Below are 24,736 nucleotides of genomic sequence, written 5' to 3' on the forward strand. Positions count from 1 at the left end.
CAGCGCGGGCTAATGTATTGTTTGGGATAAAATAGAAAAATATTTTCAAGTTGCACTGCATACCAGACTTAATCTAGCACAACATTTTAAAAAGTACTTCAATTTTTTTACACAGTATCGTTACTGACCAGAATAAAGCAAATGCTCATTCAGATAGGGTTTAAATAATGACCATTAAGTAAACAGAATAACTGGCTAAAAGAGTATAGTAAATTTATAAATGTAAATTGTAAGCACGATTCCCATGTATAGTTAACTACTTTGGTTTAGACTGACACTGCTGATGTTACAATTTGATACTTGGTGTTATAGTTTGATCTTTCTAACTCGGCATGACTGAAAGAATTTGAAAAGCTTAAACATTGAGTCAGGTTTTTTTGCGGGACATCAGCATTTCACAGAAATGGAGGAATAATGCTTGTGGCCTTTTCTAGTAGATCCTCGAAATGATTATTTTTTTGGGGGGGGTAGCTTTTCAAATCCAAGTTCAAGAAAGATAATTATCTTGTGAAAATGAAAAAAATGCTTTTATCTTTTCTTTTCTCAAAGATTAGTTCATTTATCAACTTAAATTTTTAACTTAAAATTATATGAAGGAAAAGTTCACTGCATGAATTAAATTTCTGCTGTACTTACTCTTGAATGTGCTCATGGGTACAGGGTATTTTATCATTTCCAATTAAAAGTATTGGTACAAGGGTACAGATTCAGTTACTTGGATTGTCACTACTCTGCAGTACAAAGTAATTGTAGGAGTACAAGAGTACAGATTCAGTTACTTGGATTTTCATGACTCTAGAGTACAAAGCAATTGAGAACACTGTACTCCACCCTTTGTCTGGACAGAAGCTTTGGTAGGTGGTATTCTTTCAGGCTTAATGAAAGTGTATGAAAATAATGATATAGAAGCCTGTAATCTTAGTAAATTTACTATGAAAATTGCTTTATTTGAATAAATATCAGTCTTTTATAGTTATTAAAAACAGAGCAGAGGTGGTCTTATGCCATGCCTATATAAATAATTTTTTAAAACCAAATTTTTTATTCTGCAAAATCGCATTTTAATTTTTAAAATAGAGTATAGCAGTGATAACTCCGAGCAAACTGCACAGACCCAGATCTGCAGGTGCATTATGCAATATCACTTCTGGGCCTGTGCAGTTTGCAGTTGGGCTCCAAAGTTAGTATAAACAGTAATAGCGAAATTTTATATACAAAAAGAATAATTACAAAAACTGAAATTGATGCCATTATCTCTACATCATTCTTGCTAGGTAGTAGGTCATTTCCTATGAAAAGTTACAAATTTCACAACAATGGATCCAAGGTGCCTCTTTGATACCATTAGAAGGGTAATCATGCCACACAAATGCATGGTATTGGAGCTTTGAATAGGCCACTTTGAGTAAAATCAAAAGTCCTAAGCTGTTATCCGATGTTCAACTGGATTTTTAAACTTGCAGTCTAACAATATGTTAACTTCTGCAGAAAAAACCACAAATGTCAAATTAATTATGCGATTGCGCATAATTTGAAACATAAGAAATGGCAGTTGTATTCAGTTTTTTCAGGACATTAAACGTACTTGATGTGGACACTTCAACAGGTACTTGGAGGCTGATTGGTTATAAACACACCTTATAAGTTCTAACAATCACTTGCAGCCAGGAGATCTCCATTTTTACAATTCAGTAACAGCATAAACGGGGGTTTTATGCAATTGTACAAAAACTTTTTTTTTCATTTTGTGATTAAGCTCACAAAAATAGGTGATTACATGTATAACAACAGGTGATTACATGTATAACAACAGGTGATTACATGTATAACAATAGGTGATTACATGTATAACAATAGGTGATTACATGTATAACAACAGTAACTTTGCTGGCAGTTGGTTCTCTGTTGGAATAGAGGAGTTACCTTTTTATGGGTTAAGAGTACTTAATCAGTGTAGTGGAGCTGGTAATGTTTTTTTTCCTAATGAGCAATTTTGTTACTGTGTCACTGGTGCTAATAGCACGTTTAGCAACATTGCATTCAGGTAGGAGTGTGAGAATCCAGATCTGGTCATAGACATATTTATTTTTGGTTGAAAGGTATTTTTAAAAATGATATTTGTAAAGTATTATTACACTTGTATTGAGTGTTGTGCCATGTGTAGTTGTCTCCTTTGAAGTGAGGGATAAGTAAATAAATTGTGCAAATTGCGAATTCTGCATTAATTTCAACATATTTAAAATTTGAACCCATTTGCATTAGGATTTGGGGCTATTTTCAACCCCAAGTGACCTCTTTAAAATTCCAAGGTTTTAAAGTACATGCTTTATTTTGCCTAATACAGTAAATTTGATCAGGGTCGTTTCTAGAATGTTTCAACCCACAATATGGGAATGAAAATATAATTTTCTATTGTCATAAATAGCATGCACAAATATAAACATTCCCCATTTGCTGAATGGTGACAACACAAATTTTGTACTTCCAATTTTATAAGATTAGGTCATCATTCTGTCTGACATGTTCCAGTACAGTGTATTGAAGATCTTTATTTCGTTGCTGTTTTGGAGGTTGAAGATGAGTGATTTGCATTTGTAAGATGGGCCAATAAACCTGATACAAAGTTTTCACAATCCAATCAGGATCTGGTTTTGTTTTTTTACTAGAAAATCTTCTGCACAAGCAGCATTTTTGAAGGGAGCACTTAATACTTGCTTGGCCAGTGCACAGTGGTCTGGGATTATACCATTATACTTGTCTATTACTTCTGGAGTACACATTTCAAAGTTTTGACTACAGTTTTTCAGTACTAATTTTAACTTTAATAGGTCCTGTTTCAGTTTTAGCACAGATTTTAACTTTAAGAGGACCTGTTTCCTTTTTAGCACTAATCTGAACTTAAAGAGGACTTGTTTCCTTTTTAGCACTAATTTGAACTTGAGGACCCATGTTCTTTTTAGCACTAATCTGAACTTTAAGAGGACCTGTTTCATTTTTAGCACTAATTTGAACTTTAAGAGGACCTGTTTCCTTTTTAGCACTAGTCTTAACTTTAAGAGGACCTGTTTTCATTGCTTTTATATTTAGAAGGTCCGGTTTGTTACAGTATCTACTGGCCTACAAAACTTGTTGGTTATGTAATAACATCCACTTGTTTGGTTTAATTACTTCAGTAACAGCCAGTCCATGGAAATAAGTGTGCATAACTATGGACACATTTATTTCAGCAGACACAGAATTTGTAGGAAACCATGCTGTAGTCGGAATGCACAACTGATTAAGAACATGCTATGTTGGAAACATAAATAATTATTGTAGTAATTAATTAATCCCTGATACAAATGCCTGTTATAATGATATGTTTTGAATTCCTTGAATAAATGGTTTGTATAGTTGTGGCCCATTTTCTTCTGAATGACCCCACTCTCAATTTTGACATAAAGACCATTGGGCCCCACTCTCTCAATTTTGACATAAAGACCATTGGGCCTCACTTTTTTCATGAATGAACACAGAGCAAATACATGTGGCAGTTTTTACTTTTGATCTCACCTAGGCAGTGCTCAAAATTGCAATGTCACATTTGGTATATCACTAAACCAGCTAGTGGGGGACAAGGTGTATAATTTCATTATATCCTTGATTAACTAGATGGTGCATAGCCCAACCCAGACAAGATGAGGCATTTTGCAGAAATCTTGTCAGATTAATTGCACAGTGTACATGTTTAGTAATCCTTAAGTTTGCTCAAGGGGAACTGTTGAACTTTGCGATGCAGAGTTGTTACACAAAATGACTAATATATTTTGGGAGTTCTTGGAAAAGGGGGTGCCAGGTCCTTTTTCCAAATGCAAGTGTGTATTCATGCATTTTTAAATTTTTTATGATAGCACTCTAATCTCTTGTGCCTTGTAGATTTTTTTCAACTGGTGGATTCTAATACCATATGTTCTGCTAAGGAGGCAGGGAGTTTATTGGCATCATGGACAAGTGCTGCCACCTAATAAGGTGGATGGTGATATTTAAGGAGGAAATCTAGGTGCTTCTGTTCTTGTTATTTATGTGTTTAAGAATGGAAACTGATTTTTAGGAAACCTTTGTGAATTAATAGCCACAAGAGAAAAGAATAATTGTCTCACAATTTATTTCACATTTTGTTATGCAATCAAGAATTATAGATAAGCATGTTTACTTTTACACAAATTAATAGACTTCAGGCTGTTAATTTTTTTTAATGCATTTAAAGTGAACAAGATTTTATAATAATCTTTGAGTCAAATGTTGTCATTTTATTGTACTGTTTGAAACCACAGTCCATTTCTTATGATGGGCCATTGGATCAATATTGACTACCATATACGCTTATAAATCAAAACAAACCACAAACAGCAAGGATTCTGATCTGCCATAGAACAATGCGCATGCAGATCAGGGTCTAGGTTATTTGTTCTACTGATTACTAGTAAAAACAAAAAAACTATACAGACCTAGATCTGCCAGCAACAGCAGATCTGGGTCTGCACAGTTTGCAGTTGGACTCGTGAGTATATACGGTACATGAACAGGTTATTGATATTCCAGGCACATTTGGAGGATAGTACTTGTTCACCACCAAAATGCTCCAGTAGAACCATGTGATTGAGCTCTCACTGTATTAAACAAACTTGTTTGACATCTATGCAGGGCATAAAAAAAGTCTTGGTGCTGTATTCACAAAATATGTAACTGCAAGGTGTATTCTAGAGCTGAATATTATGGGTGAGGGGGTGGAAGGGGGAATCACCCTTCCACAATCTGAAAATGGAGGATAGGTGGGAAGGTAAATATTTGTGGAGATTTAATGACCACTGACTTAGTTTTCATGTGATGTTTGATATATTTTAGTGGATTTGTTAGACTCTTTTTAGTGGATTTGTTAGAATCTGACCATTCTGATTTTTTAAGTTAAGGTTGCCTGGGGTTTTGTTGGACAAATAATTCTAGTGCCCCAATGATCACTCATAAATGTTAAGTTATTGAATTTTTAATATCATGGTGTTTGCATAGGTTTACTATGGGAACTGAATTAGTACGATGAGTCCTGAAAGCTTGGTTTGTACATGTAACAAAGTTACATTATATGGACTCTGAACCCAAGACATATGGGATTGAGAGCCAACATGGAATTGCTCTGTAAACAAATTGGCCTTGGTCACTATTAAAATTAAAGCAAGATGGATACTTTATACATTCACTCAAATTCTTGCTCCAGAATGTGTGTGCATTTTTTAAACACTAAGAATAGCAATTTTAATGTTTTTCATTGGATTTAATAAAGAATGAGAAGTCCCAAGCAGATTTCCTGACACTTTGAAGAGTTTTGGGCTATCAAATATAGTCTTAGAAAAACCGTTTTGGTCGTTATACTATAGTTAGAACAGAAAGCTCACTCTGCTCCACTGCTGACTCCTTCCCTATATAATAAAAGAGCAAACCATCAGTCTTTAGATTGCTTGTGAATGTTTTACTAAAGAAAGCTCCATTCAGAGTTCTAACTGCTAGTCGAGTTTGTATAAATATTGTACGTCTAGGGAGCTGAATTTTAATGAATCTCTAAAAGATGGGGACACAAGTCGAAGTGAAGCACTGATTCTTATCGCCATGCTTACTGTAAAACTCGCTTGTAAGTCAAATCTAACTGCAAACAACAACGATCCTGATCTGCCTTAGCATAATGCACAAGTAGATCTTGGTGTATCTTGTTAGTTCTGATTACTCTTAACAAACTGCACAGACCCAGATTGTGGGTCAACGCAGTTTGCGCTTGAACTCTGTGAATATATTTGGTTAGTGAAGAGTATGGTTGAGTTTTGTTTTGTTGTCCCTGTGTATTTGTCTACCAGTCCACCTTTTTCATAACTACTCTTGCGCCATTTTGAAGAATTTAATGAAACTTTGTAGGTTTGATGTTTGGCTGGTGTTGGTGAACAGTTTTTTGTACCATTGTATACAGCAATATCTCTGAACACAATGCAATAGGTACTACAATATACTGCAATTATTTTAGGAATCCACCATTTAATGTTCAGGTGCATAGGCCTTACATTGTTTTAAATGGCCATCTGTCAATAGCTGGAAAGATATCTTGTGTTGATTTATAGCAGAATAACACCATACTATATCTATTTTATGGTTTGGAATTTTTAAAAATTATTTTGAGATAAAAGAAAATAAATATATCTGCTCAAAAGAAGACCGCAGCCTCCCACTCATGAAATGAGATGGTCGTTACTTTGTAGCAGACCGCAGCCTCCCACTTGTGAAATGAGATGGTCGTTACTTTTTAGCAGACTGCAGCCTCCCACTCATGAAATGAGATGGTCGTTACTTTGTAGCAGATGAATTTGTTTTTATTTCTTAATGGTTGAATAAGTTGTAATCTAAAAATTGTTTTGAACATAAAAAGATTCACTTCACACTAAAGATGACATTGTGAAAGACATTGTGCTGACATTGGAAAACCTGTTGATAAAAATAGGAACTGTCAGCACTGAAATCAATGGACTGGGTGACATTTGGGGCTAGAAATGGTTCCTTTAAAACTGATTACCATGTATACTTGTTTATAAGCAGAGTCCAACTGTGAACAGTATAGACCCATATCTGCCATTGCATAATGCGATGGCAGACCAGTCTCTGTTTATTTTACTGATTAGTCCTAATAAAACTGCACGTCCAAGATCTGCTGTTGCATAACGTTCTGGCAGATTGGTGTCTATGCAGTTTGCATTTGGACCTGGTTTGTAAAGTTAGTATATACTTTAAGTTAAATGGGATAGGTCTTGTCACAGGAGACCAGTAACAGGTGGTCTGTACCATACATCTTCCATACTACATAACAATGCTAAATGAGGCATTACAAATTTCTCATCAGTTTAATTCAACTCTGTGCTTGCATAGCTTAAACGTACATTATATACTAGTGTGCAAGTCAGGTAGATAACACTGTCAGATCTGGGTCTGTGTTTGTTCTGTTGATCAATCCTAACAAATGAAATGGTATGTTGGCACATCATCTGACGGCATGTCAGTGTGTAGGCAGTTTACTTTAAATTAGACTTGCAAGCAAGTATAAATGGTAAACGAAACGTGTTTTAAAAAAATTATTTTAAAACATAGTTTTTTGACACACGAGTAGATTTAAAGGTAGAGATGAAATGTACTACCACCATACCTAGCAGTGATGTTTGAAATAGTATGAAGATTTTTTTATATAAAAATGTACAAGTGTTTAAGGATCGCAAACTTGACTTTTAGATGTTTATTTATTTTCAGAATTTTCATTTCTGGGATGGGGAGGGAGGATATTTGTCTAGTTTGAACTTACGTCTTTTGCTCATGCTTGCTTTCTATTACCATATTTATATATTTCATGGTAAGATCTTGTATTTCATGGCAAGATCTTGAAATATATCAGAGAAAAATGATATTGCACCAGTGGTGAAATACCTGTTGTTTGGAACTGCTTTTTTCCCATTTTGGACATGTACAGTATATCTGTTCTTGTGCATGTTCTTCAGATCTGTATTTCCATATTTACGCCTATTTAATTTTTCTTCTCTTTTTGTTGTTTTGCTTTTTCCCTCCCAACCTTCATTTCTCTCCCTCCTAAAATGTGTAAACCGTGGACCCATTATATCGTACATTGATGCAATCATTAAATTGCCATGAAGAAATGCCTTAGAAAAAGAAATCCAACATAAAAAAAGTACTTTGGTATTTACATTTTGTAGTTTTCTACATGATTATACTACACAACACTTTTTTGAGAAAATAATTGGCATTAGATATCATGGGAACATATTTTTAAGTAGCAATTTTAACCTGCATCACAATCACGTTTGAAAATAAGGATAAATCATACATTGATCAGTGTTAATTGCAAACTGTAATTAATTGACAATGAAAATTGGATGCATCATCTACTACTAACTGCAACTTTGCCAATTCTTCAAAAAAAAGTTCGAATATGAATGTATTAAGAAACGAAGAACAAAACTCCTCACAGCTCAACTCATAACCATTAGAATCTTGTCTTTAAAGATGTTGCACTCGGAAGTATGTCTGGTATAACTGCCATGTGCCATTTCTGCATTAGTCATTGCCCCACCCCAACAGTATTAAATCCCTAATGATACGTGTTGACAAAAAGCAAAGGCTTATTGTCGACAGAGATATCCTTTGTAAATATTTGCCCAAGTCTTGTAAAATGGGGGTGCAGGTTTATCACTGGATAAACGTGGTATATATGTCATGTAAGGCTTTATGCACACATCAAGTTACACGAGTGCATTAGGCCAACAAAATATGTATTTCCTTGCACTGGTTTTAAATTCAAGGTACAAAGTTTTTTTGTTTTTTTTTAAATTATTATTTTTTATTTTAAACAGTATACATATTATAATGATTAGTATATATAATGCACAAAGCATTTCATGTCTGGGCTAAATCGAGTCTGCAGCATAGACATCCATAGCAGATGAAAATAAGTAAGAAGGGTGTTACATCTAGGAACCAAAGCTAAGTACATTATCTTACATTAGAAGACAGCACCATAGCTTTCATTAATGTTTCAGTCATGAATGAAATGACTGACCATCCAGCATAAAGTTCTTATTCATCTCACTGCCAGATGCTTAATTCATCTTTTGTTAAGGTTAACCATAAATGTTGTTTGCATGTGCACTCAAGGGAACAGGTGAAATATGCCTGTTTTCATCACTTGCATATACAAGAAAAAATTAAGCAGTTTTGCTGATGTGTAGCCATGTCAAACTTTAAGAGTGCATGGAACCTATGATGGTCCAGGTAATTTGTGCACTTCCACACAGCAGGTGGTTGAAGCAACTTGAGTGGAACATTTCTCTCTCTAGTATGAGTAATCCAAGTGTCAATCCACACCAATTACTTGTATAGGCATTGTAATCTTTTCGGTTCATGCTTTTGAAAACCTCTTTTCCACTTACCAGACATTGCATGAACATAGTCCCATTCTTTAAAAAGGATTTAAAAATTTTGTTGTGTGCCTGATGTTTATTTAACATGTATAGCATGTATGTATCATATTAAACATTCATTATCGTGTGGTTACTATCCTCATACTTTTTAAAGAAAAAAGAATGTATTGTGTTGTTCTGCCTGGACTCTCCATTTCTTTGCGTGTATAATGCAGTGCAACAGCTTCTACACTCTTTAAGATAAAAACTTGAAAGTTTGCAACATGTGGAGCTGGGGTGGGTAAGGGTTGATCTCATAATTATAGGTAATTTTATCTAAAATGTATCCACTGCTTTGGTGTTCTAGTGGTTAGAGCATTCACCTCAGGTGCAGGAAGTAGTGGGTTTGAACCCAGTCATACCAAAGACTTATAAAAATGGTACTAACTGCAGTCTTGCCCAGCACTCATCCTTTTACAAAGTTAGTGTTAAGACTGGGTGGGCCTGGTATCAGGATAATGTGACAGAGTGGGACATCATGCTAGATGTCAGTGGCATGATTCCCCAGTGCTAGATATCGGTATAAACTGCCACACTGCCGACATCATAGCGATACAACTGATTTTTTTTTTTAAAGGTACGTTAAAAATCCAAAATGCACACAAACATAAAATGTAGCATGGTTTCATACCTTCGAATATAATTGAAGGTCTGTAGATGTGTACTGTGAGTTCTGAATTTTAATCCGCATTTGGGACGACAACTGAGTTCTAAATTTTAATCCACATTCTAGGTGACTACTGAGTTTTTAATTTTAATCCACATTTTGGCTGACAACTGAGTTCTGAATTAAATCCACATCCTGGGTGTCAAGTTTTATTACTTTATTACTTACTCAAGTTGAGACTGATTCGGAACACAGTAATATTTAATATCTTTGTCAATTTCAGGTTTTGAACAGCCGGAGAATACCCTTGGGTACGAGAAAAAGATGTAAACGGATGACCTATAAAGGGACCAGCTCCTTTCAGCTCAAAGTGTTGACCTGTTTGCCAGCTTGTCTATACTGTGTAAGTGTTGGTATAGTAGTAAGTTATCTTGTGACGAGGTTTTAATACAGTAGTTCAGTTTTCTTGCAACTCGAGGTTTGAATACAATAATCAGTTGTCTTGTTACTTAGTGTTTGAATACAGTTATCTTGTGACTATTTGTTTGAGTACTGTATTCGTTTGTTTTTTGACTTGAGTTTTGAAATACCTTAGTTCAGTACCTTGTGGCTCAAGGTTTGAACATAGTATTCAGTTATTTTCTGACTTGGGGTTTGAATACGGCATAGTATTCAGTTATTTTCTAACTTGGGGTTTGAATACGGCATAGTATTCAGTTATTTTCTGACTTGGGGTTTGAATACGGCATATTATTCAGTTATTTTCTAACTTGGGGTTTGAATACGGCATAGTATTCAGTTATTTTCTAACTTGGGGTTTGAATACGGCATAGTATTCATTTATTTTCTGACTTCGAGTTTGAATATGGCATAGTATTCAGTTATTTTCTGACTTGGGGTTTGAATATGGCATAGTATTCAGTTATTTTCAGGCTTGGGGTTTGAAGACGGCATAGTATTCAGTTATTTTCTGACTTTGGGTTTGACTATGGCATAGTATTCAGTTATTTTCAGGCTTGGGGTTTGAATACAGTGATCATTTGTATTCAGGTTTGAATGTAGTATTTAGTTATCTTGTGACTCAGTTTGAATACAGTATTCAGTTTTGTGATTCAAGGTTTGAATACATTAGTTATTTTTTGACTCGAGGTTTGAAAACAGTATTCAATTGTCTTGTGACTAAGTGTTTGAATACATTATTCAGTTGTGATTCAATGTTTGAATACAGTATTGTTGTCTTGATACTCAAGGTTTGAATACAGTATTCTGTTGTCTTGATACTCAAGGTTTGAATACAGTATTCTGTTGTCTTGATACTCAAGGTTTGAATACAGTATTCTGTTGTCTTGATACTCAAGGTTTGAATACAGTATTCTGTTTTAATACTCAAGGTTTGAATACAGTATTTCTGTCTTGATACTCAAGGTTTGAATACAGTATTCTGTTGTCTTGATACTCAAGGATTGAATACAGTATTCTGTAGTAATAATGTCCAGACTAGACATGTTTTCATGGTTCAAAAATAATTCATTACAACAAAATCACTGAAGAATGGAAAACAGGCCATGATGACCCTCAGTGGTGAAAATGTGGCTGTACTCACATTTAACACACATCCAGCCGCAAACATCATAGACTCGCATTGTAAGTGTACTTGGATCTACTTTTAGATTTCAAATAAAAGGCAACGATCCTTATTTAACAGTTTGGTTTTGAGGGGTTTAATGCCATTTTTCAGCACATGATAGACTAGTATGCCAATTTATTTGTTGGAGGAAGTACCACTGGCCCATGGGAATTGACCTTTCTTACATAACCACATTGGTCAAGCTGAGACTCAGACTTGTGCAAACAGTGGTGAGATGTGTGAATGATCTGTAAAGGCAAGTGCATTAGATGACTTTGGTCTTTGATGGCTTTGGCCTTAGATGACTTTGATGACTCTGGCCTTTGATGACTTTTGGTCTTTGATGACTTTGGCCTTAGATGACTTAAAAGATATACAACTTTGTACAGGGGTAAATCAAGTATTCACAAAACTGAACTTTTCTGTTTAAAAAAGAGGATCCTTGGAGAACCATCCCTTTGTAAGCAAAGCCATGAGCAGGTCATTTGACGAAGATTAATTCAAGGCACAAAAAAAAACAGTTTTACACATGTCAGTGCACTTTGTTGTCGATATAAAATGACCTTGATATTATCAGGCACTTATTGTAATATGTAACCAAACTGCTAAGTTGTCTTTTTCTTATAAAGCAAGCATTATATATTGAATCCGATCATTTTGAGAGTACCTGTTTCAGGAACATTCGGATCTCTGTTTCACACCATGAAACAGACAGACAACACTTGCTGGCTATTGAGGGACAAAAATGTTGTCGAAAAAGACATAATATTCCTTTGTTATGATACTGTACGACTACAGGTGTAATCATTACATGTACACATACATGAACTCAACCTGATAATCTAACTATTAATAGTTTGTGAGTTTCTTTTAAAATTTAATTTTTTGAAGACTTTTACGAAATTTTTAATTTTATTTTCACATTTCTGTGCTTCTGTCACCCATATATCCCAGTGAACATACACATGAAAAACATGTAAATTCAACCTATATTTTCTGTCACGCACATATAAAAGTGGTTGAAGGTATACAATCTTAAATCCTTTTTTTTTTTTTTTTTTTAATTTCTCGCACATTTATGTTGTTAATAAAGTGTTGGACCCCTAGTTCTGTTTATTCTGGACACTCATTTTCAGCTGGTTGAGGGGTCCTGAACTTGCAGTTTCAGAATTCTGCTTAGAGCTCTGAGTGAAAGGATTAATGGAGTAACCAATGGGCAGTCAGTGCCATGAACCAATTTATGTTGAAGCATGGGAAATGTCTTCAAACAATTCTGTTTGTTGGTTCTAAGGAGGAATTACATTATGCTTACTTAATGTTCTAAATTTGAATAACCATGGAAGATTTGGTATCAAGTGTGTAATGGCAAAACTTTGAAGGTTATAACATGTCGAGGCAGGTGGAGTAAAATGAGTCCCTGATGCGATGAAGAGGATCAAACCTGCATCCTTTTAAATGTTTTGTTTGCCCTTGGTATTGCATGTAACAAAATTGACCTTTTCTCAAAGGCTGTAATAGAAAATAAGAAAGACAACATCGACGTTGAAGATTTTAATCAATGTGCTCTTTGGATCCTCACTCGTTCAAACCATCTTGTTAACTGACTGTAGATCTAGATTATTGGTTAAATGGTTGACCTACTGTGTGAAAAATAGGGGACTGACTTGGTGTTTGTTACCTCAGATTGCTATCAGACAGTGAAAAGTTAATATACCTGGCAGCGTTAAATGGGTTAATATTGTGGGACAACAGTGTTTGCTTCAGAAACTATTGAACTTTGAGAAAGGGGGTGAATGCAGAATGCCCCTACTTGCATATAATAGACTAGTTACTTTGTGGGAGATCTGTAGTCTGTACAGTTTTACAACAATGATCATTTAAAACTTATATAAAATCTACCTCCTACTTTATTTTACTTATCTTTTGTTTTGTTTCCTCTCTTATTCAGCTCAGTTATCTATATATCAGCTTTTTATTGCCACACTTTTCTTTCACTGTTATTACTGGCAGATTTGCTGATGCACACTTGCACTGTAGGGAGCATTGACAGGTGCTCATTTTTAACTAGTACAGGACCGGTCATGCACAAGGAACAGATATCTACCTATTTTGGTTCTCATTTAAGATGGATATACCAGGTAAACCAGACAATTACGATAGCTATTGCAGTGGGACATTTAGAATGGTTCAGGCTTTCAGATGAAATCCCTTTGCCAGTTAAAATAATACTCTTTTCATTTGATAAACTTTGGTGACCATTAATTGGAAAACCTTTTTATCAGAATCCAACCCCTGTGGAAATACCTGGTCAAATTAACATAGAACTTGGAACAAAGATCATCATGTTGATTTAATTTGATGGTCTCTTTTTTATAAAGTGGTCGTTTTCGTGAATTTTTAGACATGGTTATTGTTGACATGCATTTTTTTATTTTTTGGACCATATAGGTTTACTCTGCTTGATGTCATGATTCCCTTGATTGAAGTGTACATCTCCTTTAATGTATGGGGAGAATAGGATGTGCAGCATTCATTCAGAATTTATTTGGTCACTTTTTTCAGTCAGCCTGATTAAAAAAAAACACATAGTGTCATTGTGCTGTACCACTTTTTTTCAGTCAGCCTGATTAGAAAAAAACACAGTGTCATTGTGCTGTACCACCTTTTTTCACAAGATTTCTGTAGCTTTAGACTTTTGGCCAAGGGAGTTCCATTTATTAGTACAGCAGAATTTATTGTTCTCCTGAAATAATTTTTTATTGCTTTGGTCTATTTTACAGACAGATTTCAAGAAATATAAAGCACCACTGGTGATGTTCATGATGTTTCCAAACAGTCCCACTACTGGATGGGTGAAAATTTTATCTGGGGCATGAGATCTACACGAAACCTGCATTCCCCAGCCACATTTGTAACGATCACGGAGAATTCTCACGCTGGCGTGATCACCTTGGACCAAGTTCGGCCTCAGCCAAGGACACAAAACGAATATGTTGATACACCGGGGAAGCATTTGTTACCACCAGTGCATGCGAAGGCTGGGGTGGGAGGTGTTCACAGTGGTGGTGGGGGTATTCAGCGGGACTCAACACGGGTGGTTCCTCTACCCACAAGAACTAGTAATGTGTTGTCAAATCCACCGCAGTTTTTTCAACCACAGCTGACTCCTATTGTGTCCTCACAACCAGTTTCCACATCTCCACCATTGAAGAAGGACCTTCCTTTAGAAGTAGATGATTCAATTATTTGTAGTCGCTGTGGAAAATGCCGTTGTGGTGCTTGTACAGAAAGTCGTGAGTTGCCGTCTCGATGGCTGTGTGGGGACAAAGTGAATCTTAGCCCAGAAAGTGCAATAGAGCATTGCACATGCTTCTGTTGTGTCCAGTGTCTGTTTTATCACTATAGCAAAGACGATCAAGACAGCGATTATGATTGCTATATGGACCCATGTGCATGCTGTAATCGACCACATTGCTGCAAGAGATGGACTTGCATACTTCTGATGAGTTTGTGTCTCCCATGTCTTTGTGTATACTGGCCAGCCAAATGTGGCCTGTATGCTTGCACAGCATGTTACAATAAATGTAGGCGAAAAGGATGTACTTGCAATACAAACTCATCTAAAGCAAAATCTTCTTCCCGAAGTGGTGCAAAACTTGATGTCTCTTCTCAGTCCCACAGGTTATTACTCCTGGAGTCTGAGAGTACAAGTACAAGTAATTCATGACTGTGTACTTTCATTTGGATTATTAATGTTCTCATTAGCACAGTTACTATGGGAACAGCCAATATATCAGAGACACTTTGTATATTTCATATGTGCTGAATCTGTGATGTTTTTTTTTTTTTTCTTTTTTTTTTTTTTTTTTTTTCTTTTCCAACAAGATCCTTAGTGCCATGGTGCCATATTGGAATTTCTTGTTTGATGGAGGAAGTACTAAATTTATTTATGTTAGTTTTATGAGAAAAAATATTCTAGTGTAGATGTTTGCATGAAAGGTTCATTCTACATAATATATACAGTATTGGCAGAATTCTTGACAACTTCATTTAATTCTTTATCTCAACAACCAAGCTGTTCTAAAGACATCTTAGTAGATCACATAGCAATTAAGAGCTACCATATTTATTGTTACTTGATTCTGGGCCAAATCTTATTTGAAAATAAAAACAAAATCTTGTCTATCAGGTATATATAAAGCAGTATATTACATGACTAATACATCCAAAGAAAAATATGTGTATGGTTCCATTAACCTGACCTACCCTATTTTAGTTGTTCTGGACATACAGATTTAAATCTTGTATACAGAATAATTTTTAACATTGTTAATACCATGTCCCATGTTAATTTTAGATTGGAAACTGTCATATAAAACAACACAAGCTCGATTAAAAAAAAACTCATAAAAACAAAACCAATCTTCTTACCCATTTGTTTCCATGATTTTATCAAAACCAGACCTATTTTATTATTTTGGCTTTACCATGTGACCCACTGAAGTGGAAGTAAAAATTTTTTTAACAAATCTCTTTTTGTTCCTAAAGAACATATCCTGGGTTGGGACAATGTGTCCTCTGCTGACAGTTCATCCCAAAAACCATTCTTGAATTTTGTATGTTGTGTTTTACTCTTAAAATTGCTATATCAGTTGTTAATTGTGAGTAAATAAAGCCCATTAACAGATTAAAATATATTTAATGAAACCTGCGCCAATTTAAAAAACTTAGAGCGTAACAAAACAATGCAATTTTTATAAAACGTAAAGTGTGCATGAGAGAAAAATAGTGAAAAATGTTACAACTGTTCTTTATAAAGTAGTATTTTTTTAAAATTTAATTTTTCTCAAAATTTGACAAAAGCATTAAGTGTAGAAAATGCAGTATGAAAAACTTAATCCATAAGTTGTGATAACATTCTGTATATATATAGTACATGAAAATGTATATTTTGCTTATTTGAAAAAATGAATTTATGTTGAATTTCTGATGAATATTTACAACAGTTATGCCCACCTATCATTTCCATCCAACTGCAGTGGCGTAAACCATGATATGCCGTCATGTTGTGCCACCAGCTCAGAGTTTGTTCTCTTCACTTGAAAATTATAAATACAGTCAAGTAAATAAATTTTATGGTATCAGTTTCAATGCTTATGCAGAAAATGACATTTTTGTTGGTAGTTAAATTCATCCATTGGTAGGTATACAGAATTATTTTGAAAGTTTTTCTTGCCCACAGGCAGGTGATTTTCATATTTTTACTTGCCCTAATAAATTTGAACTGCCCATTTAAGCATATTTGTTTCATCGGATTCCTTCCTTACCCCAGCAAGTTGTAAATGTGTTGGTATTGTCCATTTTAAATTACCTTGCCCTGGGCAACAGTCACTAAGAAGGACAATGGTCAGATGGGGGATGAAAGGACATTGTTCAAGTGGTCTGAAATTCTTGATCGGTAGCAGTGACAAAACCCATGAAAAGTGGTACCTCACAAATGTTTTTGTTTGAGAATTCTCAGTAGCATAAATGGCACAAATAGTGATCAGATGACGCATCATGTAATGGTGGGTCTGGCTTTGCTCCATTCACAGTTGTGTGAATATGATACCTTAACAAATTCAGAATGAACTTCAGTTCAGGGTACAGTTTCATTACTACATCAGTTGCAGAGAGTACTCAAATAATTTTTGTAAAGATGCCATGTCTCGGCTAGCTTTTGTCATGAGTTGAGAAAAGTTATTTAAATATTTCATTCTGTTTATAATTACTAAAGATATCCAATATTCACGACGTTGATGTTTGTACTGCACATGGTTTTTATTTTGGTTGTAATCAAGGAATGGTATAATCCTTGGTTTTAATCTGTTTTAATAGTCTTCATGAATTTTAATTTCAATGAAACAATCAAATTTACGTAATTGTTTTCTTTTTATCTTAACAAAGCAGATAGCTACCGCATAGACTTACCTATAAGTTGAGATCAACTGCAAACTGTGCAGACCATGATCTGCAGTAGCATACTGCGCTGGGAGATCTGGATCTGTGCAGTTTCTTAGGAGTAATGAGTAGAACAAACAAACATAGACCCTGATCTGCAGGCACATTGTTGTACAGCAGATCAGGACCTTTGTTGTTTGCAGTTTGCCTTGACTTATAAGTGAGTAAATATGCTAAATATGGTCCTAAGATGATTGTGTTCATTTCTGTTACTGTGTTTTTTGTCACCATATTGTCACCATTTTTTACCTTCATGCTTTTAGTCTTGAGGATATATTTATTCCTCAGTGCATTCATATTGCCGCAGCCATCAGGTTTTCTCTGTACATACATTGATAATATCACTGTTTGCTTGCTTCATTAGATGTTTGTTTTTGACTCTTTCATTTAACATGAAAACTTAAATAATACAAGAGGGCAGTAGTAAACATGTTTTTACAATGTTTTGTTAAATATCACTAAAGATGTTTTCTTTATAATCTATTCATGTATCAAATTCTGGGCCAGTGGCATCAAATTTTACCTGCTTAACACAATTTAAACTTCTCTTTATTTCTTAGGATTATATCAAAACTGGCAATTTCAAATGAACATTTACCATGTTTTTTAAATGTGTATTGGGCACTCATCTTTGGCCATCATCTGCCCTGATCTTCTTTCAAGTATTGTACCAATCAGAACATGTCTCTTTCCAGTCAAAGTCAAATAACCTCAAGTATCTTGTAGTTACCAAATTAGTAACTTGTTGGGCAGACAAAAATCTGTGGATATGCAAAGAATAGATCCTCAAGAAAATATAGATATAAAAAATAACAATAGAAAACAATTCACCATGAATGAAACACCGACATTCACATCAGTTCTTTCTCTAGCATGCAAAAGGAGATGAAAGTCCGATTGGTACAACTCTGGCAGATCTTTATTAATAAAGATTTAAAGCAAACAGACAAACCCTCATCTTCCTGTGTTATTGGTTGTATGCATGTTATACAGAGTTATGTATTCTACAAGTGTAGCTTTTGGAAGGATTCACCTCAGAGTCAAGGAACATGAAAACATCAGTTATTGTATATACTTGCTTATAAGACAAGTCCAACTGCAAACTGCACAGACCCAGATCTGCCATTGAATAACACAACAGTAGATCTGGGTCTGTGCATTTTGTTGAGTAATCAGTAGAACAAACCAGATTTTCCCTGATCTGCAGTTGTATTATAATACAACAGATCGGGATCTTTGTTGTTTGCAGTTTGACTCCACATATAAGTGAATATATATACATACGGTAATGGTGCTGTGATATAAATGTGCGACTGGTTTGAAGTTAGGGTGTACACGTTAAGAAGTACTTGTCATTAGAATATACACTTTAAGAATTGTTAGCAAATAATTATTTTTGAGAAGGGCATTCATATTAATTGTAATATAATGCAGATGTTGGATAATTTCTAAAGTTAAATGTAGGACAAGACCAGCCATTGTATAGAAAGGGGGATGAAAAGCTAATATCCAGTCTGTTTCCAAAGTCCATGACAATATGGCTGTTGGAGTCATACTTAGAAATTTGAGTACAGCTGTCACTGCTCAGACCAAAATCTGCAATCACATAATTATTTACAGCTGGGCTCAACTTATAGACTAATGTATACAGTAATGCATTTTATTTTGTTTGGTTGCAATATGCACTATTTTAATGTGTGAAACTAAGTAATTTCCACAATTCTTTTATCTTCAAATTTTAAAGTGAAACAACATTTCCGTGTTTTCATAAAAAAGGAACTTGAGAGCTCACTAACACTGCTAATGGCGGTAATAGAAGCAAATCTAAAACAAATATGGAAACAGTTTGGATGTTAGTTTTAGTTTCTTCTGAGTAGAGGCATTTTGGAAACATTTTGACTTGTTACCTATTATGAAGACATAACATATTACCTCATTTTAACTGCAGAAGTGCAAGTTAAATAACTTTTCTCGTTTATTTCTTCTTTTTTGTTTTTGTACATTTCTGCGTATTGGTTTGTCTTGACATTAACCAGCTTATTGCTCATCCCAAATACAGTTTGTATGCTATATGTACTTGCTTATAAATTGAGTCCAGCTGGATACAGCATAGACCCAGATCTGTCAGTGCATTATAGGACAGCAGATCTGGGTCTTTGGAGATGGACATCACTTATAAGTATGTATATACATTGGCATGCACTATTATGATCAGCTTCTATGTTTATGATTTGCTTTTGTCAATTATAGTAGTAACATTGCTAAGAGCAACTTTATAATAAAATAAAACTTAATTCTGTCCTGTGTATTACCATATATACTTGTGTAAAAGTTGTGTCCTAATCCAAACTGTACAGACCAAGATCTGCTGTCACATTATGTGATGACATAGTCTATATTGTTTGCATTTGGACTCTATTTAAAAGTGAGTAAATATTGTTGTTTTATTTTGCTGTATGGCTGATGACTTTCAGCATACTTTTGATGAACACATTGTACCTGTACTTGAATTTTTGTCAGTCAAGTGATTAATGATTGTTTTCAGATTTGTTTTGATAGTTGCCAAATGATGACTAGTTCTGTGTTAACTCAAAATGAACATTCTCCAAGGGGGGGGGGGGGCACTTGTTACTAATCCCCATGTTTTAATCATTATAGGGGACTGTGGGACATAACATGACTGTTCAGCCAAAGTGCAACACTGTCATACAGACAATGGAGATTTTCAGATCTGCTATTGCATGCTGTGCTGACTGGTTAGGGTCTTCACTGTTGTCAGATCTTTCATTACATGCTGTCCTGATTGGTAGGGCCTTCACTTTTATCAGATATGCTATTACAATCTGCGCTGACTGGTTAGGGCATTCACTGTTATCAGATCTGTCATTACATGCTGTGCTAATTGGTAGGGCCTTCCTTGTTGTAAGATTTGTTATTACATGATGTGCTGATTGGTAGGGCCTTCACAGTTATCAGATCTGTCATTACATGATGTGCTGATTGGTAGGGCCTTCAGTTATCATATCTGTCATTACATGATGTGCTGATTGGTAGGGCCTTCACAATTATCATATGTCATTACATGATGTGCTGATTGGTAGGGCCTTCAGTTATCGTATCTGTCATTACATGCTGTGTTGATTTGTAGGGCCTTCCTTGTAAGATTTGTTATTACATGTTGCACTGATTGGTAGGGCCTTCACAGTTATCATATCTGTCATTACATGATGTGCATGCTGGTTAGGGCCTATACATTATCAGTAGCATAGACCCAGATCTGCCAGTACATATTACAGCAGATCTAGGTTGACACTGTTTGCAGTTCGGATGACAATTATAAATCTACCTAGGATATATACTTGCATACAAGGCCAATTGAGCTGCAGACAGCATGTACCAAGATCTGCCAGTGCTTTGTGCTATCATCTGATCAGGGTCTGTTTTGTTTGAAATTGAACCTGACTTGGACACTAGTATATATGGTAGTGGTTTTACTCTAGAAAGAAAGAAATTGTACGTTCCATTCATTACATAGAATCTTGATAATTTCAGCATGATAAATATTACAGATAAAGAACCTTAAAAAATTATAACTGATTTTTTAAAATCCTTTTTCAGTTTTTCTTGTTTCCATTTTTTATCAAATTCTAATTATAGTATTGTAATAATCTTATTCTTTCATACATCATTAATCCATACAAATCTTAATATTTGCCATCAAAAGAACCAACCATTTAAGGGGGAGGAGGATTTTCTTTTAAACCAGAATTTTGTTTTTACCTCAGGATAATGCAGTTTGTTTTCAGATAATATATTTCATAAGCTTTCTCCAAAAGTTGGAGAATGAATATTTTGTTCAAGCAATTTAGGTGTTGGACTTTTTCCTTCTTTTTCTTCTCCTAAATCCCATCTCCGCACCACCATCCCAACCCCCAAATTAAATGGTGTGTCCCAAATTTCTTTGTACAGGGATCTTTGCACTTCACATTTGCAAATTGTAGGTACACAAGTAACTTATAATTATTACTTTCACCTATAGTGAATTCATACATTAACTTTCCCCTTCAGCTCGGTCCTTTGAATTTATGTATTCCAATGATAATTAGCTAATTATTAATGGATGACATTACAGCATCATCAGATGTAGATAAAACAATGTGCACAGTCACCTGTTGATTGTTGAATATATAGATATATAGATATATTGTATATACTAGATTACATGCTTAAAAAGTGCTGTTATATAAAATGTTTATATGTGATACAAAAAACTCGATGTATATAAAATCAAGTTTTCTGTTGGATGAAGTAGTTTATTGATATTTATATTCTCCCCCCCCTTTTTTTTTCTCTGTCTGTCTGTCTGGTGCACACAGCATGGCCTCGTACACAAATTATACCTTGGTATTTCATGCACTGCTCAGTTATATTTCTTCCTCTTGTCTTGCCTGCAAAGCATAAACAAAACAGCTATCAGTTTTCTGATGGTGTAGTTGGTGGTGGTGTTGAGGCATTTTTACATAAAGCAGCATTAGTAGTGAAAGGGGATACTCTAGCATTAGTAGTGATAGGGGATACTTTAGCATTAGTAGTAATAGGGGATACTTTAGCATTAGTAGTGATAGGGGATACTTTAGCATCAACACTTTTAGTAGTGATAGGGGATACTTTAGCATCAACACTTTTAGTAGTGATAGGGGATACTTTAGCATCAACATTTTTCAGATCACCCTGAGAATGTTTAGCATCTAGGGGAATTTAACATGGGGAATATTGGACCTGTATAGTGACAAGGGAAAGTTGGGTTGTTGTATAGGATCAATAGGTGGAGTAGGTAAACAAAGACACACAAAAACATATATATGCAAAGAGAAAAAAATATCTTTTCAATTCATATGAGTGGTCATGAAAAGGGCCTTTGGGTCCTTCCTCTATTTTTTCCACTTTTTATGCCATCTCCTCACTTTCTCTATTGTTCCCAACTTTTTCTTTTCTGGCATCGAGTCAGGATGTCCCTTTGATCGAAATTATTCCTGCACCTTTATCCAGTTTTGATTGAGTCTTTCAAAGTCTTCTTTTTTCTTTCTCTTTTCTATGTCCTTTCTCTCCTTACCCAGTTATGTTTTATCTTCTTCACATCCTCTTTCAGTACCTTTCTCATCATTTCTTCAGCTTTCTTTAATTGGTCTAATCACTACTTCACAAAAGACCACTCTGTCAAATTCTCTATTTGTTCTAAAAGAAAAAGACGACTTTGATTGCACCATCAGGTGCCTCCTTCAGTGTTCCAACTCTAACGTACTTAGGTTGAATGAAGTCTCTTACTTTCTCCACTTTCTCCTCTGTCATGTCTTTAATCAGATCTCTCACTACTTTCAGACTGGTCACAAAGTCTAGGTTACCTGGATACTTCCATTCATTTTCAAGCCTTTCCACTACATAGGCTTCATCCACCATCCAGTACCAACTGTCTTTAAAATCGTTGAATATATCTTCCTATGTGTTGACTAGTCGCTGGGTAGCCAGACTGACTGATTCAATTAACGTCGATTTCGCCCGTCAGGGCTAGCTCGACGAGTTTATGCCAGCAAAGCTGGCTAATTAATTGATCCTTGGAAAAGGAATTAGTGCCTCATCCCCCAGGCATTTATGTGTTCAAAGAAAACTAATTAATTTGGCCTTCAGGTCTTGGGACTAATAAGTCCCTAACGACCTGAATGTAGGACCGTCATGAGTGGGAATGAACCAACACGCACTCGTGATAAAAAGTTGGAATTCAGTTGCGATTGAACGCATCAGGTGTCGACCTTAGCAGTATGTAACGTCCGCTACGATTGGTCGGCAGCGATTACGTCACATCGGGACACCTTTTTTTTTTTGACGGGTGGAAATGGTTCCACATCTCTGTCAATGTACGATGTCCGAGAGAGGCAAGGAGTTAGGCAAGTCGGCCATGGATGTCGTGTACTCTCAGAAAAGCCAGCCGTACTTATTTCAAATCAAGTCCAGTTATTTAAATGGACAATAATATACCAATAATGTGTAAGCCACCTGTGCAATTATTCAAATCTACTAAGTCAATAATTTTGAAAAATGAATTATTCTGAAGTTGGAATTTAGTGTACAAGTGTACATTCGATAAGTAATTAAATACCAATCAGTAAAGTCGAAATGACTTATAAATAGTTTCTATACGCATAATAATTAGAATTTTTTTTGCTGGTGGTAACCAAACGGATCAAATTAGGATACTGAAAATAGAGATATTATCAAAAACACTTTACAGCCAAAAGGCAATTTTGTCAGGTAGCTCGACCTTTTCCATATCGAGATTCAGGGGGTCATCAGAAGATAGGACGGCACCTGATTTAGTGTCCGCCCATCCATTGGACTTTAACATCCTAGCTGGTTGTTTGCTTGCATACTGAAGTGTAAAGTTTCCCTTTAACAGCAGCAGTACCCTCCTCTTTTATTCAATAGCAGGAGACTCATTGATGTACAGGTATTAGGAGACTTGTTTCTTTCTTCTTCGACAATTCTGTGGGTCCCTGTGTCCGCACATGCAGCATATTTCCCATGCGCCCACATACCACTCCGTCAAGATACCAGCCAGGGCTCTGATGTTACTCCGTCAATGTCGCCTAAGTAAATCATTCAGCAAGGGCGTCTTTCCAGTGAAGTAATTTAGCACTACACTTAGCCGTCAGTCCTTGTTTGGCTGGTGGCTCATCATTTCATCAGTCTTCGTGGCAGAAGTCATAGCCGCCATGCGGACGCTAAGCTGTAGTGCTCCACAATATTCACTGGTCGGTGTCCTCTTGCTGAATGTGAATGGATTGAGGTAGCCAGACTCTTATGTTGGATTAAAGACGTTTGCGCTCTTCCGAGCATGTACCTCTGCTTTATGCCTACACGGTAGGCTATTTAATTGCTCCATGGGGAAGGAATATGAGCCACTTCCCTGGTAGCCAGACTTAGTTAATTTAGATTTAAGTGGTTTTCGCACAGTCGTGCATGTACCACTGTTTTATGCCTACACGGTAGGCTGTTTAATTACTCCTAGAGGAAGGAATTCGAGCCACTTCCCCCAGGCTTTTATGTGCTCACGGAGCACTGTTTGACTGAAGCCATCAGGCAGTGGAAGTAAGATTAGTCCCTAACTGTCTCTTTCTGCATTGTCTTTGCTGTGGCGTCAGGGAAGCATGAATGCCTGACTCGGTAGCGTCCAGGGCATTTATATGAGTTTCTCGCCGGCCCAAAATGTCTTTGCCCGTTTGAAGCAAGACATTTTTTCCTGCTCTCAAGAAAGCTTATTTTGGGTCTTGTTTGTCCATGATGACAAGTTGGAGAAATTCTTTGCCGTGTGTCAATGCTGTATCTTTCAAAGCGTGCAATCCTCGTGTCACCGTCGGTTTCAAAACCAGGGCCACCGAAGGAAAGGCCGATTTCAGCGACGCCTCGGTACAC

At 35.6% G+C, this 24,736-nt stretch overlaps 1 protein-coding gene across 4 annotated transcripts in view; it reads left to right on the top strand.

The window, feature by feature from the left end:
* The window catches only part of LOC149798219 (protein sprouty homolog 2-like), a 66,066-nt gene extending 44,493 nt beyond the window's left edge, over window positions 1-21,573 (top strand). For all 4 annotated transcript variants that reach the window (XM_089963326.1, XM_089963323.1, XM_089963324.1 and 1 more), the window contains exons 2-3: window positions 9,926-10,045; window positions 14,050-21,573. In XM_089963326.1, the coding sequence (XP_089819452.1) occupies window positions 14,118-14,996 (879 nt within the window). In that variant the 5' untranslated portion in view covers window positions 9,926-10,045; window positions 14,050-14,117 and the 3' untranslated portion in view covers window positions 14,997-21,573. The remainder of the gene's footprint in view (window positions 1-9,925; window positions 10,046-14,049) is intronic.
* The last annotated feature ends 3,163 nt before the right edge of the window (window positions 21,574-24,736 follow it).

Source organism: Sinohyriopsis cumingii, chromosome 6 (assembly GCF_028554795.1).
Source record: "Sinohyriopsis cumingii isolate HCF-2022 chromosome 6, ASM2855479v2, whole genome shotgun sequence".
NCBI classification, from domain to species: Eukaryota; Metazoa; Mollusca; class Bivalvia; order Unionida; family Unionidae; genus Sinohyriopsis; species Sinohyriopsis cumingii.